General features: G+C 42.8%; 1 protein-coding gene across 1 annotated transcript in view; it reads left to right on the top strand.

Moving 5' to 3' along the window:
- The window catches only part of LOC143299473 (voltage-dependent calcium channel subunit alpha-2/delta-3-like), a 197,836-nt gene that overhangs the window by 87,338 nt on the left and 90,255 nt on the right, over positions 1 to 20,243 (top strand). Inside the window, exon 3 of the mRNA XM_076612696.1 lies at positions 13,320 to 13,445. Within this exon, the coding sequence (XP_076468811.1) occupies positions 13,320 to 13,445 (126 nt within the window). The remainder of the gene's footprint in view (positions 1 to 13,319; positions 13,446 to 20,243) is intronic.

Consider the following 20,243-nt stretch of genomic DNA (forward strand, 5'->3'; position numbering starts at 1 on the left):
GGGAAGTAAAAAAAGAAGAAAAAAAAGCCTTGAGAATTTTACACATGATATCCTGAATAAAAAAAAGAACAACAAAATCCCAAAGATATTAAATCAGATAAAAAGAAGGAAGTCCAGACAACGAAGAAAAAAATGGAGGGAGGCTGAGACACTTCAGACAGTGAACCCTACTCAAAGAAGTGCTTATGGTCATTAGACAGGTCTGCAGCTGTTGTCGGCCCACACAGCTGGAGAGTTATTGCCCATGAGCCACATCCTGTTTCCCTTTTCAGCATCCTCATTGGCTGGCCACTCTGAGGGCATGTTAACAGTGCGCTGTCTCGCTCAGCATGTATCAGGTTGACATAGGCTTACATTTGGGCCAGCAGAAGTATGAGAGCTGTATGGTCAATGGTTTTTCCACTGCAGTGGGAAATTATTTACACCTTAATCTCTTGTTGTGAAGGACTATGACTCTTGAACTTGGAGGAGAGATTGCGCTGGCATTTAGTGCTGCAGCCTTTGGGGTTCATGTTGGCTTTGGAGGACCATCCCATTACCGACGTCCAATAAAGCCCTCTTGGTTGGAAGAGTGGTGATGTAATTTGGGCAAGACACTCTCCACTGTAATCCAAATTTAGCCCAGATAGTCTGGACAGCAGTTGCATGCTGGACAGTAGTTGCCTACCTCCTCTGCTGTTCTGATGGTCATAGTCAGACACAGCTGTCTTGCATACCATGTTTGGGAACACAGAAATAATGGTTTGGGGACAGTTTGGGATCTTTTAAGAGAGAAGGCTGTGGGAAGGCTGGGGCGCAATTCTGGTATTTCAGAGTTGCTGCAGCTGTGATGACCAGCTGAGGTCAATGGTAATTGAAACGGGATGACAGAAATAGGTGTGCACAAACCGTTGAATGATGCCCAAAGTAAAATTGTATCTCATTTTTGTTCATCTGCTGCTTGTTTCAAATCTTAGTTGGAGCATTACATCTGTCTTGAATTAATCTTTTAGATATTTGAATGATATGTGAAGCTCTGGCTGGGATTTGAAGTGGGGTGGGGGAGGGGGGAGAGGATATATTACCTCCTTTCTACATAGCTGAGACATATTTACATACTATCTTGTGGACACTTTCAAAATGGCTAGGATTTGTATTTTTATTCTGCAGACAAGTTGTCTAGCCACGTTAATTGACAGCCACATTTGGGCGGTAAGTGGCAGAAATTGAAAATGTTTCCTCACCACTCCCGACCCCCCAACCCCCAGCTTCTGACTGTACCTCCTTCCTTTCTTTCCGTCTTCTTATTCATCACGGCTTTTCTTCCTGAGGTTAAGATGTTTATTTTCCTCCCAGCTGATGTATTATTCAGCCGGGTTGAAATGACTGACAGCCGCACTAGGGTGGGAAAGGGGTTGAAGTGGACATCATCTTTTTGCCGCCGTCAGAGTTTGGCTTGGCTTGGCTTCTCTTTCTTTCTTTCTTTCTTTCTTTTCCCTTATCGATCACACCTCTCTTGCTGCTGTCGCCGTTTAGCTTAAGCTCCTGTTGAGATCAAGCTGTACTTGGAGAGGCAGACAGGGGAAGTGTGGCACTTTTTTGGGGTGGTGGGGGGAGGGGGTGGGGGGGTGATGGGAAGGGGTTATGCGTCAGCATGGATAAAGCAGACTTTCTCAACGAATTGATTTTGGAATCAGGCGCCCTTCACGGCAGGGTGGCATCTTGTCATGATGGAGCACGGCTTTGTGTACATTTCTGATTTGCTCTTTTCTTTTGGGGGTTTCGTTTCGTGTTTTTTTGTGGGGGGTTTTTGTGTTGTTTTTTTTTTTAGAATATTTTTTGGTACAGCACGTACTGAAACCCTACAGTTTTATTGAGACAATGAGTCAGAAGAAACCTAGTTACACTTTACAAGACAGAGGCACACGTAGAATTTAGAAGTTAGTGGTAGCAATGCTGTCATTTCATTAAATTTTGCTGTAGATTCATTCCGTTCAAGTTTGCAGTAGATTTTGTGTGTGTGTATGTGTGTGCACATCAGTGTGTGTGTGGTTGTGTGTGCGTGCGTGCGTGTGTGTGTGTGCATGAGTGCGTGCTTGTGTTAACAAAGTATATCGACTGGCGTTCACGCTTCCCTTCAAAAGCAGCCAGGAACCCATCCCAGTTCTTAGCCGCCCACCCACTAAACTGTTCTGTCGTAGATTTACACACCCTAGACAATCCCTGCACCTGTTTCCACCAGGCCATCACGCTAAGCCAGAGATCGTGGTTCTGTGACCTTTGACATTTCCTCTGTGTCTGTTTACCGCTGATGGCTGCTGCAGATGTCTTATGTCAACTGACAGATGTGGGTGTTGGAAATCAATGACTTTCTCCCGACTATTGATCAGCTGGGGGCCATACCACAGGATAAACATAGGATCTGACAGCTCTTGCCCTTTTTTTTCTTTTTCTTTTGCTGTTTTATTTTGTTTCAGGTTTTTCTGCGTGGTCATTACCGATGATTTTCTGAACACGGCAATTGATGCTTTGCTGTGCTTGTTCTCTGCTCCTGCGCTGAATGGAGTTTTGCCTTTGTGGGAGTGCTGTTGTAGAAGGGTATGATGATGGGCCTGTTTGTTCTGTTGGCTTTTTGATTGTGGCAGGGAATGTGATCGAGTTATTTCTGTTTTCCCTGGGGATTAATTAATGAACACTGTTTGAAGCCAATTGGTTGATAGATTAATGACTTGGCTTGGGAACCTGCCAAACAGGGTGGGTTTGAGGGTGCATTTTTTTGGTGATGAAAGTTTGAGAGTGGCTTTGTGTTGTTGACATACATGTCATACTGTGTGGTCTTTTGTTGTAGTAGTAGTGTGTTTTGTATTTCTCTGTGTGTATAGAATTTTGCAGAAATGATGTGTAAATACATCAATGGACATGCTACAGCCCATCCAGCATACAAGAAAGGAGATTGGAGCTCCCCAGCAAACCACCATCCCATCTTCCTGACTTCCTGGAAGTCAGTCTGTGGCAAACTGATGGAACACATTATTCGAAGTGCCATCGCATCACACCTTGACAAACACAAGATCATTGTTGACGCCCAGCATGGATTTCACAAAAGAAGATCCTGCGAATCACCACTGATCCTCACAGTGGGTGACCTGGCAGCAGCGCTTGACGAGGGAGGATAAACGAATACCATCTTGCTGAACTTCTCGAAGGCCTTTGACAAGGTGCCTCACCGCCACCTCCTTCTCTAACCCTATCACTATGGAATTCATGCACAAACACTTCGCTGGATTGAAGAGTTCCTCACTCACAGAATCCAGCAAGTGAACATTGATGGACAATCTCCACCATCGGCCAAATGACCTCCAGGGTTCCTCAGGGATCTGTCTTTGGCCTGACTCTGTCTGTCATCTACATCAACAACATCAACAAAAACATCAGATCCACGGTCCGTCTGTTTGCCAATGACACCGTCCTTTACCGGCAGATCAGGTCCCAAGCAGATACCAATGCCCTCCAAGAAGATCTGAGTGAACTTGAGCATTGGGAGAAGACCTGGCAAATGTCATGTCCTCGCAGTGACAAGGAAGAAAAAGCCCTTCCCTACCATCTACTGTCTGCATAATGAGGAACTACAGAAAGTGGAGAAAGCCAAATACCTGGGTGTAGAGTTGCCACAACAGCAAAGGCAGACAAAACCAGTGCTTTCATGTATAGAAATCTGAGAGGATGCCCCTACACCACCCAGACAACATGCTACAAGGGGCTTGTGAGGCCTATCCTAGAATATGCTGCACCAGTCTGGGACCCCCCGCAACAGTATCTCACAACCAACCTGGAGATGGTACAATGCAGATCAGCTTGGCAAATTGTGCATGACAACAAATAGACCGGCCTTTTTTGTATTTGAGTTAAGTGTTTCCAGTACTGCTGAAACTTTGTGGGTGACAGGATATGAAAAACAAGAGGAAAAAATTATGAACCCACTTGGGAGAGAGAAGTTGAGTACTCCGACTCGTAGAGTCTTCAAAGCAATTGTGGGTGACAATCTCACTTTTCTGTTACAAAAATTATCATTGTGTTTTCTCATTAGTGTAAAAAGAAAGGGAAGTGGTGTATTTCAGACTCTTTTAAAGATGTATGAGTGATGTTTGACATCTTTCTTGTTCATTATGGTGAAATAATCTCTGAAGAAAATTGGACGTTAAACCTCTGCTATATTTGCACTGTTGTTCGGAAAGTAAGATGTATGATTTCCATTCTCATGAATAGTGTATCATTCATCTGTGTGTGTGTGTGTGTGTGTGAATTAGGGGCTATTTTTGACGTATTACCTCTCTGTCAGTCAGTCTCTCCACCCCAGCTCTCTGTCTCTGTCTCTCTCTAAAAAAAAAGTGTTTTTGTTGTAATATATAGAAAAAGCAAAATAAGGTTTCTCATATAATATGCACATTCTTTTTTGTTTCAGGAACTAATCAAATTAAGGTGCCGACATTTATTTTTTCCTGGAACTTTTATGGGTTTTTTTTTTCAAGAGTTCATTTTGCTTTGGAAAAAAAGGAAAGCGGAACATGTCCTCATAAATATTTTGTCAAGTGACAGCAGCATTAAAAAAAAACAGGAAAAAAACGCGATTTTTTCCCTCCCTCATCCTTTTTGATGTTGTCATGTGCAGAAATTAATTTTGTAAGGCAGGGGAATCACACATGAAGGTGTGTACTCTGTGTGTGTGTGTGTGTGTGTGCATGTACGTGCGCCTGTGTGCATGTATGCATGTATGTGTGTGTGTGAGTGTACATGCATTCTAAGTACACATATGTGAGTGCGAACATTTTTACTTCCACCACACTCAGATGCTTAATGATGGTGGATTTTGATTTCATTACCCGGTGTCCAGATGCAGACCAGACAAAATTCTTTATTTTGTATGACAATAGAGAAGCACTGTTCTTGGTTATTCTAGCTCTGACCAAATGAAACTTTTTTTTTTTTTTTTTTTTTTTTTTTTTTGCCCCATCATCTGCGCTGTTTCAGTGGCATTACTCCCACGCCACTCATTTAAATTCCCCCATACACGGCCACACCCGGGTTCGTCCGTCGCAGTTCCAGCGTCGGCAGTCCACAGGGAACCATTGATGTTAGGTCGCCTGGAGGCCACACACCAGAGGAGACCCTGCACTGCTGCTGAGTCACTTCGGTGGTGTTCAGTGGTGCCTGTTCTGTTTTAACGTACTTAGGACACCACCTACTAAGCCCACTACTAACGACAATAATGGCTTAGTCGCGGAGCCAGACTGAGTGAGTGTCTCTCCCAGAGTGGAGACCGCCACCATGTCCCTTAAACAACAGCCCCCCCATGAATCTGCCGACACTGACGAAATTGACAGGACTCACCCCAAGCACGGAAGTGGAGGGGTATCGAAACAGGTCACCATGAGAGCAGGGCATGAAAGGTCACAGACTTTGAGACTATTTTGTTTATATTGATGACGATGAAGAAGGAGGATGACAATGATGATGACGATGTTGCTATGGAGGTCCATTTTGGTTTGGGACTGCGTGACAAGGCTGTACTCTACGCTTCCTGTCATAATGATATCCCGGCATTAACCAGGCCCGAGAGATACAGACACTTGCAGTGTTGGTCAGGTAATTAGAGCAACACACCCAAAGACGCATCCTTGAAGTGGATGACACTCGACTGTGTGGTCCCAGTCTCCCCATTTAAGCCCACAGCACACTCAACTCTGGGTAGGAGCCGGACACGGGCCGAAAAACCCACCTCCGCTGGGATTCGAACCCGCGTCCTCCCAGCCGTCAGTCCGCGACGCTAACCACTTCGCCACGGTGGCTGGTAAATGAAACATTTCTTACACCCATACGCAATTCTAGTACTGACCAAATGTGACATATCTTCCAATTGTATTTTACTCTAGTACTGACCAAATGTGACATATCTTCCAATTGTATGTTACTCTAGTACTGACCAAATGTGACATATCTTCCAGTTGTATGTTACTCTAGTACTGACCAAATGTGACATATCTTCCAGTTGTATGTTATTCTAATACTGACCAAATGTGACATATCTTCTGATTGTATGTTACTCTAATACTGACCAAATGTGACATATCCTCTGTTTGCACTCACAGGTTTTTCTGGCACTGACCAAATGTGACATAGCATCCACTTGCAGGTTTTTCTAGCACTGACCAAATGTGACATAGCTTCCACTTGCAGGTTATTCCAGCACTGACCGAGTATAAGTTATTCCACTTGTTGGATATTTATTCGTTGTAGGGTCAGTTCAGACAGGATCACAAAGTCTTGTCCACAAAGGGGTTTAACAAGGTATCTCAAGGGAAGAGTCTGCATCTCTAGATCTGTTCTGGGACTGAAGGCAGCGGATGGGCTTATCGTGAGCAAACGACTGTCGTCTTCAATTTGCATGAAACTAACCAGAGTGAACTCTCCTGTGAGCAATACCCCATGATCAGTTCTGAAATGATGTGTGCGACTCAGCTTGGGTGGGCAGGCAGGCGGTTAAACTGAACCCAGGTTTTGCACATGTATGGAGATTCAGGGTAAATGTATTCACCCACCCCATACTCCCCCATACCCCTCCCCATCATATTGAAGGAAAGGAATGCTTATTTCCCTTCTATTTTCTTACTGTTTATTCAACATATTCCAAGTCTGAAAGAAAAATAATATTGATGTCTGAGTATTCATGGGAGGCTTCAAAACAAGCTTCTTCTTTTCTTTTCTTTTTTTTTTTTTTTTTTTTCTTGAAGTGTAAAAACATGTATCTAGGTTTGACACACTAATGGACATTAATAATATCATTCCAAATGCCTGCTCAAGACTGTCATCAAATAGAAGTGTCATCAGAATCACTGAATAAAGGTTTTAGCAAAATTGTTCATATGAAATAATACATGCAGGTTTGGAAATCATGATTATATTTGGCTGTTTTAGTACTGCAAATATTGATGTAGAAATTAGGAAATGAAAAAAAAAAATTTTTAATAAAAAAAATAATAAAATAGAAGAAAAACCCCACCTAATCCAAACAAATGTATCTTTTCTTCCTGTGTGAATGAAAGATCAGGTTTCGATTAGACAGCTGCATCAGCATGACAGAAGGAAATCAATGTTATCTTCAATCGATGAGCAACAGCATTTAAATGTGGGTTGTTGTTTGTTTGTTTGTTTTTATCCACACAACATTTAAACACCCATATGTGTACTGACAAATGTCATTCAATTAAAACAATAAAACTGTCATGAACAGGCCATCATGGGAAAAAAAGAACAGTGCAGTACAAGCCCTCACTACATGCATATATGTGTGTGTGTGCATGTTTCTCTCTCTCTCTCTCTCTCTCTCTCTCTCTCTCTCTCTCTCTCTCTCCATTGCTCTCTCTCTCAGGCAGTTCATGTTATCTATAGATATGCTGACGATAATCATACTATGTTATGTATTGCTATAGTTTGTTGATGAAGAGAAAATGACAGTTCAAATTTGCCATAGACACACATGGGTATGCATGCACTCACAAATAGCAGCACATATACATACAGGAACGTGTGTGTGTGCGCACGCACACACACACAAACACATGTAACATCAAGGCTATAATGGGTCATGTAAGGTCTTACAGCAAGTGGTAAAAACCTAAAATATTTACAAACTAAAAAGTGAAGATTAATTAAGATGTGAAGGCACTTTAGAAAAAAAAAAAAAATGAAAGTGAGAAATACGAAATTAAAAAGCAAAACAAAGCAAAAATCCTATTTGTTAATATAACAAAATCTGAGCAGATCTTTTTTTCTTTTTCTTTTTTCCTTTCTTTTTTTTTTGTGTGTGTGTGTGTTGGTTATGCCATTTTAAGTGTTCGCAGAGCATGTGTTTCAAGGGGAAATAGCAAAATTATAATCTGCTACACACACACACACACACACACACACGTTTGTGTGCATACACATGCATTCATGCTCACAAACATTTGAACACGCACACACACAAAAATATGCAGGTGCACACAGAGTGAAAGTTCCAGATCTGGTTTAATGGAACAAGACCTGAACCTTTTTCTTTTTAAAAAATATTTTTGTTATGTCACAAAGCAAAGCAAACAGTTGTTTTCAGATATTGATTTTTAAATTGACTCTAGCTGCTGCACACACACACACACAACCTGAATATCACACATACACTTACTGAGGAGCTCTGTGTGTTTGTCTTCATGTGTGCTCGCTTCAGTGTGTGTGCGCACATATCTGTTGCACACATCCATGCTTGAGAGAGAGAGAGAGTGTGTGTGTGTGAAGGGGAGCCTGTTTGCTTTGGAGACTTTGGCATTGATGTTTTCTCGGTGATGTACACATCGGTAAGAGCACATGATGATAGACATTGTTGTTGGGTTGGGGTTTTTTTCCCCCTGAGACAGGCCTACCCTTTTGACTGCCCTTTCCCCCTTAGGACCACCGATAAATCGGGAGCCGTGCTGGTCAATGTTGCCATTTTCTCAGGCGGCACAAATACCAGGGACATTAAAACTTGGCTGAGCTTCAAGGAAACCTTTCCGTATACACACACACACACACGCATGCATGCACACGCGCGTGCACACACACACACACACACACACACACACCCAAACACGTACACACATTTGATCACACTTTTCCAGAAAACAAAATTAACATCTTCTTCTTCTTCGTTCGTGGGCTGCAACTTCCATGTTCACTCATATGTTCCTGAGTGGGCTTTTACGTGTATAACTGTTTTTACCCTGCCATATAAACAGCCATAATCCGTTTTTCGGGATGTGCATGCTGGGTATGTTCTTGTTTCCATAACCCACCGAACGCTGACATGGATTACAGGATCTTTAACGTGTGTATTTGATCTTCTGCTTGCATATACACATGATTGTGGTTCAGGCACAAGTATGTTTGCACATATGTTGACCTGGGAGATTGGAAAAATCTCCACCCTTTACCCATCAGGCACCCTTACTGAGATTCGAACCCAGGACCCTCAGATTGAAGGTCCAGTGCTTTAACCACTCGGCTGTTGCGCCCATCGCAAAACAAACAAAACACACACAAAAAACAGCGTCTCCTAATAATCAGCGTTTTATCAAGATCTTCAGAGTGGTGCACATGGTTTAAAAATGTGCTCACATTTGAAAACAGTTCTTATCATTGTGTCATTATGCGGTCATACAAATCAATGTCCAATAAAAACACTGTAATCTTATTGTGTGGCCATAGCTGGAACGGAGCCAATGTTGGCCATGGGTGTAACATGATTACGTCAGTCAGTAATGTATCAAAAGAGGCTCTCAAATCCCACGTGGTGGTGGTGAGCATTGAAGTGAGATATCAGACTGGATGTCCAGTATTATTTTATGGGGAAATCATCATTGCTATATTCAGTCCCCCTGTGGCATGGCGCTAGAGATCGCCTCTGCTGAGTTATTGTGTGTCTGAGCTAGGGTCCCCACCCCCCTTCCTGCACCCCCTCTCCATCCCCCCTCCTCGGTTTTGCAGTTCTTGGTGTTTTTCTTCAGTTTTGTTTCAACTGTTCTGTGCTGTGTTTCCTTCATCAGCGAAGCACTTGCACTTGCTCTCCATGTTATTGAAGCTTAGGTTTGCTGTATAAGGTATGAGGATTGATGGGACAAATCTTCTCTCTCTCTCTCTCTCTCTCTCTTCTCTCTCTCTCTCTCTCTCTCTCTCACATGCTCACTCATACACATTCACACATACATGTACAGACACATCCATTGGTGTGCATCCATTAGTGTGTATGTAAGCACGCTCATGCAACACCCTTTTCCCCCACCTCCCCAGCTCATTCTCCCCTGACACATACTCATTTGTGTGTATGCTGGCAGACATGTACGCACCCATACATGTGAGTGTTGGTAAGCGTGCACACGCACACATACTTTGATATTCTGTAAGTGGAATGGCAGGACAGTGACACAGACTTGTTAAGAACCATTTCATATTAAAACTTGACTGCATTTCTGCATGTGAGGCTCTGGCAGCTCTGCTTAGAACTTGCCGTACCATATGAATATGTCACCAAAATACAATGAAGATGATTTGAAGAAGAAAGAGAGATTAGAGAAGCAAAGAGTTACATTTGATTATAGAAGTAATACGCGAACAGCCTTCCAACAGGATGAACGGCTCATTAGACCTTGATGTGTGGAAATACCATTCACACCTGTATGGCGTCAGGAAAAGTGGAGTAAAGTGCCTTTCCCAAGGACACCCCCACCCTGCCCCCGCACCCTCTTGCTGAAACATAGCTTTAAATCCTCAGATCACTGATGAACCCTACATCAGAAATCCAAAGTCTAACTGATTTCTGCCATGGTGCTGCCTCTAATGATTAACTTTTTAAGTACTAGACTGGAATATGTTTTTAATATTTAGAGCAACAAGAGTTGCTACCTTTTTGAACTCACCGCCACAGCTTGACATTAGAATTGCACCGACTAATGACAGATTAAAAATGTTCTGGACACCAGTGATAATGTCAATAACAAATAAAGCTTTAAAAAAAAAAAAAAATTGATGATTAATAAACAGACATGAAATTGAAATTAGAATGCAACATGTTCTGCAAACCCAGTCCAAGAGCAGTGTTATTTTGGACTTATTATTAACTGTAAGGCTTAGGATTAAGCCAGTCTCAATACTATAGCTGCTCCTCCTCCAAGCATATGGTTTTTCTGAAGGTATGCCAGTGCACAGCCATTCTCCTGAGTTGCATCAAACAAACTGGGAAGCCTGTGCAGCAGTTTTTATTGCTATTATTGTTAATTCTTTTGTCCTTTTTTTTTCTTCTTTTTTCACCCAGAAGTGGTTTTCTTTTTCTTTTTTTAAAGTATGGGTTGAACAGGATGAGAAGAAAGAAAGAAAGAAAGAGAAACATTGAGATCTTCATTTAAAGTCTTGAGCATGATTTCCAAAAATGTTCCAGCCATGAATAAAACTGCATTGTGACCTGCATTCTCTTAATTAAATTCCAGACTGGAATCCGTCATTGAGAGCTGATTCACTGTTTTCTGGGTAGATTGAAATCCTGTCTATGCTTCATACTCACGTAGGCATAGATGCACACACACACACTCACACACACACACACACACACACACACACACACACACACACATGTGCACAGTCTCACAATAGAGGCGAAGCTGTTCTTGACCCACATGATCAGATGCAATCAATAATGCTTTTGCTTTGAGGAGGAGGCCGATGTTTGAAACAGCCATTTGTTATGGACGCCCATCTGTCAAACAGACTGCCCTCTTCTTTTACAGTTCCTATCTGGGGTTACGTTAAGAGTAGATAGAGGAAATTGATGGTGAAGGAAGTAGCATTTTACAGGTATAGCAGGGAAACGTGCTTTGTTAGATAATCCATACAACAGTGTGTGTGTGTGTGTGTGTGTGTGCATTCACAGATAGGCAGTTGGATATTTATGATATATTACTTAGTAGGAATCCTTTTTTCCCGTTATTTCTATTCTGAGAGCAACATAAATAGCTAATTACATGTAGAAAAGGCATGTTGCTTGTGGTGCAGAAAAGGACAAAGTTCATCTGAAGGGTATTAAAACAGGTTTACAACAGCGCTTGATTCAAATCTGAACTGTGATTTAAAAAAAGAAACAGCCAAAGCATTGTTCCAACTTCCTTACAAACACAAAAGATGACAAATAAAAGAAATAGTCTTAAAGCCAAACATTAGCTGCTGGCATATCAATCAATTATTGAAGTGATGATAACTTTGACCTTGTCAAACAAGCGCTAACACTAGGGCTTTCATGATGTTTGCTATGCACTAGGATTGAGTATGTGTTTGTGTGTGTGTGTGTGTGTGTGCATGCGTGCATAGTGTGTGTGTGTGTGTGTTTGTGTGATTATGAATTAATAGGTCAAGCTATCCAGTAAATTAGTCCATTGATAAGCTCTATGTGCCTGCCTCCCCTTCGAACACACACACACACACACACACTTACAAACACACACACATGAACACACACACACACGCACACACACACACACACACACACACACACACACACACACACACATACTCACAAACGCACACTCACACACACACACGCAAGTGCATTCTCACACACACACACTTGTACACAGTTATGGGTCACGTGCGCACGCACGCACACACACACACACACACACACACACACACACACACACACACACACACACACACACACACACACGCAAGTGCATACTCACACACACACACTTATACACAGTTATGGGTCACGTGCGCACGCACGCACGCACGCATGCATGCATGCACGCACGCACACACACACACACACACACACACACACACACACACACACACACACACACACACACACACACATTCACAAACTACTGTGAAGTGTAGCTGAAGGGTGTTTGAGGAGGACAACACAAAAGAAGCAGATCAACCTTGAGTGATGATTTGATCTGGGTACTAGTCATTCGGATGTGATGATAAACCAAGGCCCTGTACGCAGCATGCACCTAGGGCTTGTAAAAGAACCCAGAATTAGGAGAAGAAGAAAAAAAAGAAGAAGAGAGAAAAAAAATAATAAAAGGGTGGTGCTGCGTTGTGACGACACACTCTTCCTGGAAACAGCGGCCCAAGTTTCATGCAGAGAGAGCTGCTGTGACTAAAAAGTAATATAATACAATGCAGTACAATACAATCTAATCTAACCTAACCTAACCTTACCTAGCCTAACCCAGCCCAACCCAACCCAACCTAACCTGACCATAACCCACCTTAACCCTAACCTTAACCTAACCAAACCTAACCCTAACTTACTTTAACCTTAATCTCACCTAACCTAATAGAATGCAATGCGATGCAGTGCAATAAAGTGCCATGTAAATACAGCACAAACAACAGTACGATGCAATACAAATTCCTGACTTTGTTGTGCGGTTCTACAGCAAGAACAATACAATACAACACAATACACAACACAATACAACACAACACAAGGTAACACAATGCAATACTGTGCAGTGCAGTGCCATGTAAACGCAACACAAATAACAGTACAACGCAATACAAATCCCTGTCCTTGTGCAACACAGCACAACACAATACAACACAACACAACACAACACAGCGACACAACACAACGCAATGCAATGCAACGCAGTGCAGTGTCATGTAACTACAACACAGTAGCTTTAATTTTAGGCTCTGGCAGTATAAAAATGTTGATAAATCATCATCATCAGTGTGATACACTACAAATCCCTGTCGTTGTTGTGCAGATCTACAGCAAGAAGAACAGCCCCATATCGGTGACCACCCGGCCCAGCCAACAGATTGCCAACCTGATCACGGACGTCAGCCTCAAGATGCAGAACATGCTGAAGGAAAAAGAGAAAGCCGTCATGGTGAGCGTTGTTGTCGTCGTCGCTTTGTTCAGGTTCCTGCTGGTGAAACCAGTCTGATCACTGTTGTAAAGCCATCATGGTGAGTGCTGTTGTTGTTGTTGCTTTGGTTGTTGCTTTGTTCAGGTTTCTGCCTGTGGAACGAGTCTGATTGCTGTTGTAAAGCCGTCATGGTGAATGTTGTTGTTGTTGTTGTTTTGGTTGTTGCTTTGTTCAGGTTTCTGCCTGTGGAACGAGTCTGATCGCTGTTGTAAAGCTGTCATGGTGATTGTTGTTGTCGCTTTGTTCAGGTTCCTGCCGGTGAAACGAGTCTGATCGCTGTTGTAAAGCTGTCATGGTGAGTAGTGTTGTTGTTGTTGTCGCTTTGTTCAGGTTCCTGCCGGTGAAACGAGTCTGATCGCTGTTGTAAAGCCATCATGGTGAGTGCTGTTGTTATTGTTGCTTTGGTTGTCACTTTGTTCAGGTTTCTGCCTGTGGAACGAGTCTGATTGCTGTTGTAAAGCCGTCATGGTGAATGTTGTTGTCGCTTTGTTCAGGTTCCTGCCGGTGAAACGAGTCTGATCGCTGTTGTAAAGCCATCATGGTGAGTGTTGTTGTTATTGTTGTCGCTGTGTTCAGGTTCCTGCCGGTGAAATGAGTGATCGCTGTTGTAAAGCCGTCATGGTGAGCATTGTTGTTGTTGTTGTTGCTTTGTTTATTTTCCTGCTGGTGAAACAAGTCTGGTCGTTGTTGTACACACACAGTGGGCACAACAGCTGAATTGTTAAAGCGTTGGACTGATAGTCCCAGGTTTGAATCTTGGTAACGGCACCTGGTGGGTTGAGAGTGGAGGGTTATCCAATCTCTCAGGTCAACATACATACAGACCTGCTGGTGCCTGAACACCCTTTGTGTGTATATGCATGCAGAAGATCAAATATGCATGTTAAAGATCCTGCAATCGATGTTGGTGTTTGGTGGGTTTTGGAAACAAGAAAATGCCCAGCATGCACTCCTCTGAAAACGGAGTATGGTTGCATATTTGGTAGGATGAAACAAAACGGTCATGCGCGTAAAATGTTACATGTCTGTTTGAGTGTGTATGTGTGCATGACCGAAACCTGATTGAATGTGACATTAAGCGAATGATGAGCGCCCAGTGGCAGCAGTCAGTTGGCTCAAGCCAGGTAAGCAGCCTGTTGTGACATGACTCTGTGTTGGTAAAGCACTTAGAGCTTGGTCTCTGACCAAGGACAGGCGCTAGATAAGTATCCATGTCATCAACATCAGTGGGTCAGAGACAGGGTGTTCCTGTTTTGGAAAATCCCTCTTGATCCGATATGGGTCAGAGACAGGGTGTTCCTGTTTTGGAAAATCCCTCTTGACCTGATATAGGTCAGAGACAGGGTGTTTCTGTTTTGGAAAATCCCTCTTGACCCGATATAGGTCAGAGACCAGGTGTTTCTGTTTTGGAGAATCCCTCTTGACCTGATATGGGTCAGAGACCAGGTGTTTCTGTTTTGGAAAGTCCCTCTTGACCCGATATGGGTCAGAGACAGGGTGTTTCTGTTTTGCAAAATCCCTCTTGACCCGATATGGGTCAGAGACCAGGTGTTTCTCTTTCGGAAAGTCCCTCTTGACCCAATATGGGTCAGAGACAGGGTGTTTCTGTTTTGGAAAATCCCTCTTGACCCGATATAGGTCAGAGACCAGGTGTTTCTGTTTTGGAGAATCCCTCTTGACCCGATATGGGTTAGAGACAGGGTGTTTCTCTTTCGGAAAGTCCCTCTTGACCCAATATGGGTCAGAGACAGGGTGTTTCTGTTTTGGAAAATCCCTCTTGACCCGATATGGGTCAGAGACAGGGTGTTCCTGTTTTGGAGAATCCCTCTTGACCCGTTATGGGTCAGAGACAGGGTGTTTCTGTTTTGGAAAATCCCTCTTGACCCGATATGGGTCAGAGACCAGGTGTTTCTCTTTCGGAAAGTCCCTCTTGACCCAATATGGGTCAGAGACAGGGTGTTTCTGTTTTGGAAAATCCCTCTTGACCCGATATGGGTCAGAGACAGGGTGTTCCTGTTTTGGAAAATCCCTCTTGACCCGTTATGGGTCAGAGACAGTGTTTCTGTTTTGGAAAATCTCTCTTGACCGAAATCTGAAAAATGTGGAGGCTTTGTGCAGGAATTGTGGAGATTAATTGTTTGACCTTTTTTTTTTTTTTTTTACTTGATTGTCTGACGGTCATTTTCTGTGATTCTGGAACCAGGTTTTTTTCTTCTTCAGTGGTGTTTTTTTGTTTTTTTTTTTTTTTTTTTTGTTTTTTTTTTGTCAGTTGAGGTTGTAGAAAAGTTTGGATTTGATGGATCTTTGTTCACTGGTCTCCTTTTCTGACCCAGTTTTCGGAAAACTATAAAACTTTATGAATCCTGCATCAGAACCAGAGATCAAATGGATAAGACTAAAAACCTTCAGACAGCTTTTGAAATGAAGATACATGGCAGTTCAGGATTGCAAGTCCACATATGTTGGTGCGTGTAGAAAGCGGTTTTCACTCTTGGGCAGTGGAAGGCAGACTTAAGATGTCATGTAAAATTTTGTAGAATTCAAATATGAATACGTGTTTAAACAAATTTTGTCTTTATGTCAGTCTTTCAGCTTTCAAGTGCTCTTCAGATCCAAATTTCTGAGCTTGAGCTTTTCATGCTTAAGTTCAGTTAGCAGGCAAGAAGTCAAAGAGGGAGGCAGTGAGAGGTATGCTCTGTTCCCACTGGCTGAACCCAGGCCACAGCTGTAGCCCGGTGATGTTAGCAGCATCGTTGGACAGTGCAGAGGTCACTGGTTGAATGGTTGGACCACATGCCTTCAACGTCCAGCGCTTGTTAGCGGGTAATGAGGGCTGGGTGCTCGTTTACTGCTGCTTTAAAATGCAAAGGCTGTTCTTACTTTGGGCGAATGTTTGATTCACAGTTGTAGTTTGCTGACCTGGACGATCTATAGATCGTCTCTGAAATGAGGGAGGATGAACCTGTTCTTTGCTGCCGTTGTAGTTTGTTGCCTTGCTGCAAACTGAAGTTCGTACCTTAATTAATTGAGCAAATGCCCAAGTCAAGCGAGTGCTCAGGGAAGAGAAAGGAGTCTGAACATCACGGCAGGGCGAAACGAATGCATGAAACTTTGATGAGCACAGCGTACACTGTGCATCTGTCTCTGCACTCATTCTTTTTTCTTCTTTTTTTTTCCTTCTTTTTTTTCTCTTTTTTGTTTGTTTTGAGAATGCAGTTAAGGATGACAGAACTCTGCTAACGATTTGCCACACTTCCTCAACTCAATTCTTGTATGCATATTGCATGATGTCCGTCTTCATTGTACTGTGTGACATATCATCTTTTTTTTTTTTATTGTCAGGGTTTCTGTGTTAATGTTTAGCACACAACAAATAAGCCTTTCCTTTCTGGAACACACACACACACACACACACACACACACACACACACACACACACACACAGTTTTTTTCCTTCAGTGAAGTCGAAAGCTAGAGAGCAATGAATTGTTAGCTATTGCTGTGAAGGTCAGGTTGTAGTTGACGGAATCTGGTCAGTTTGATTCAAGTCTAGAAACCTTGCCTGATAGAATTAAGCTGGTTTCTCTCCCATTCCTCAGCCCTGACAATACTGCCAGTGAGGAGACAGGGGTCCTTTAAAGGTTGCTTGAATCTCTGAAGACAGTTGCACTGTGTGTGTGTGAGTGTGCGCGTGTGTGTTAGTTCTCTACTGTGCAGACGTTATTCTCATCTGCTACAATGAAACAGAAGGCAGCATTTGGTGTTGGTGTGTGTAGGCATGCACACATACATGTGTGCGTGTATGTGTTTGTGTGGGTGGATGGATGGGTGGGTGTGTGTGAAAACATACTAATACTGATCTGAACAAACAGAGAATTCATGATATATCTGGCCGAACATATGGAAATGAAGGAGTGTCCGGTGGGTAGTGAATCTGTCCACTGTGGAGAGAACCTATCTCCTGTATGTCTCTGCCTGTGAACCACTCCTCAGTCCGCTGTCTGTGTCTGCTCTCGGTGATGTAACATACTGTGTGTGCACGCACGCACACATGCACGCATGCACACACAGTCACACACACGCACACACACACACACACACTCTCTCTCTCTCTCTCTCTCTCTCACCACTCTCTGGATATTGATTGATCCGCATGGAAGCATTTAGTTTGGTTACAACAGGCCTCGAGGGGTTTGAATCTGAGGGAAGTGAGTTTTGGGTTTCACTGTGTTTATATGTTGCTGTGTTCATGTTTTGCTGTGCGTCTGTACTTCACCACATCTGTGTACATTCTGCTGTGTACGCGTTTCACTGTGTTGATATATCACTGTTTCAGTGTCACTGTCTGTGTCTCTCTGAGGTTTGAGACTCTCTCTCTCTCAGTCTCTGCCTCTGTCTCTCTCTTTCACTCTGTCTCTCTTGAATGCATGCATGCATACACATTCCTAACTTTAAAGAAAAAGGGATAATGTATCCCCTGAACATAACACATGATCACATTTTTCAGCAACACAGTTTCCTATTGTCAGAGAAGGAAATCAATATGTAATACAAAGAGAAAAGTTTTGTGAGAAAATAATGTGATATTTTACAGTAGATTAAAGAAAATAAATAAAAAAAAAAAAGAATAAGTCTAAAAACCCTATTCTCAGCTGTACTCTTGATGAAGGGGTTGAGTTTAGCTCTGGAACTCACCAGGTAAAAACTTGATCCTTTGCGTTTCATATCAGAATTCAACTCTCCTAAGATTATTTATTATTGATGTGTGTGTGTTGGGGTGTGTGTGTGGGGGGGGGGGGGGGGATATTGTTATGATGCAATATTCTCATATGAAAAGATCTCCCAGCATTGCGGGCTAGTTATGCAGTCAGTCACAGATCCTTGTACCATGCTCGTTGATCACCTGACCAGCAAATCCAGTTAGCGGATAATGGATTAGTAGGAATTAACGAAAGGAATGGACAAGGAGAAAGCAGAGAGGTGTAGGGAGATGGGGGGCAGGGGGGTGGAGGTGTTGGGAGATGTGGGGGAGGGGCGATGGCACGCAAGCTGTTGATTAGTTCTGCTTCCTGCCTGTAAAAACAGGACCAGGAGCATTGTATACGGCCTCACAGCAGGAATAGAATAGATTTGGGAAGGTTCCATGTTTTTTGCAGGAAAGATGGGGGACGCTGTCTCAGTCCGTGTTTCACACACACACACACACATCCACACACATACACATGTGTGTGGGCACGCGTGCACACACACACACACACTGACAGAAGAGTTGTGGGAATGAGAGATAAAGAGCTTTTAAATAATGTCCAAAATGTCTGCTGAGCATGCTGAAATGTGCAACAGGATATTGATGAACCAGAGCTGGTTTAATAGCGGAGCTGTGGGCTTGGGGAGTGGGGATATAGAGAAAGAGGTTGATGTGTGACTGTGGGACAAAAAGCTTTTAAATTATGCCCAGAATGTCTGCTTGGCATGCTTGAATTTGCCGGCTTGGGGAATATTTGTTACAACATATAGTGGCTGTGTGTGTGTGTGTGTGTGTGTGTGTGTGTTGTAAGAGAGAGTGGTTTCGAAGGTTTACTTGCTGAGTCAGCAGAAAAGTTAAATTTTTGCTTTGTGTGTGTGTGTGTGTGTTGTTTTTTTGATTGCTATTGTGTAATGATGTGTGTATGTGTGTGTGTGCTGACATAATATGACTGACATAATTCAGTATTCCATATGTTTGCATTGGAAGCTATCGAGCTCAAAGACGTGATCTGAGATACCAGTGTTGACATGATCAGTTGGTTGGTGATGTCTATGCTTTGCTTGGAAATACTGTGCAATGATTTTGTGTCTTGTATATTAAAAATGGCAGATGTCTGTTGTTTGATTTATGCCCAGTCAGTGTATAAACGAAGTGCTTTCATTGCATAACTAATCAAAGTTGGTGCTCTTTGATAATGATAATAATGATGATAGTAATGATAATTTAAAACACAATTATGTACATAAGAAATGGAGAAAAAAAAATATAGGAAGAGCATGATGATCTCAACTACGTTGATTTTCCACTCAAAGCACTTACAGTACACAAGAATCTATATATCCAAAAAAAAACAAAATCCTCAGTGCTATAAGAAAAAACTACAGCGGGGAAACCTGGTGAGCATCTGAAATAAAACTGTCTTTTGATCTGTGGGCAGACTTTTATCGAACAGATAGAGCAGAAAGTGGAGGAGGGTGGGGGTGGGGATTGTGTCCTGACCCCAGTAACTGGGTGCCCTCAGCGGCCAGCTGAATGGGCAGGATGTGGTGGAGCAAGGGAGGTTAATTAATGTCAGTGTCTCCAACATGCCGGTGATGCCAGTCTGAACAAAGTTATGTTACTCTGCCCACTTCCAGTTCACTGGGTTTTTTGGTGGTTTTTTTTTGTGGTTTTTTTTTTTTTTTTTTAGAACACAGCGCATTGAGAAAGACACAGCAGGAACAGGAAGCTGTCCTTTGTCCTGGTGTAATGGACTCAGAATACCCCCTCCCTGTTGGGTTTAAACCCCTGGATCATTCTTGGCTAGCCTCAAATGACACCCCCCCCCCCCCTCCCTCCCCGTCAACCCTCCCTCCCCCCAGGGGTAATTTTTGGCTGGTCAAAATCGACCCACATTGGTTGGAAATTACTCCATTTCTATGGGTTTGATTAAGCTATTGAGAAACGAAGGGGGTTGTTCTGGGCTAGCCTTTACTGACCTTCCCCTCTGCCGCCTCTCTATTATAACTTCA

This window comes from Babylonia areolata, chromosome 25, assembly GCF_041734735.1.
Source record: "Babylonia areolata isolate BAREFJ2019XMU chromosome 25, ASM4173473v1, whole genome shotgun sequence".
In the NCBI taxonomy this organism is placed as follows: Eukaryota; Metazoa; Mollusca; class Gastropoda; order Neogastropoda; family Buccinidae; genus Babylonia; species Babylonia areolata.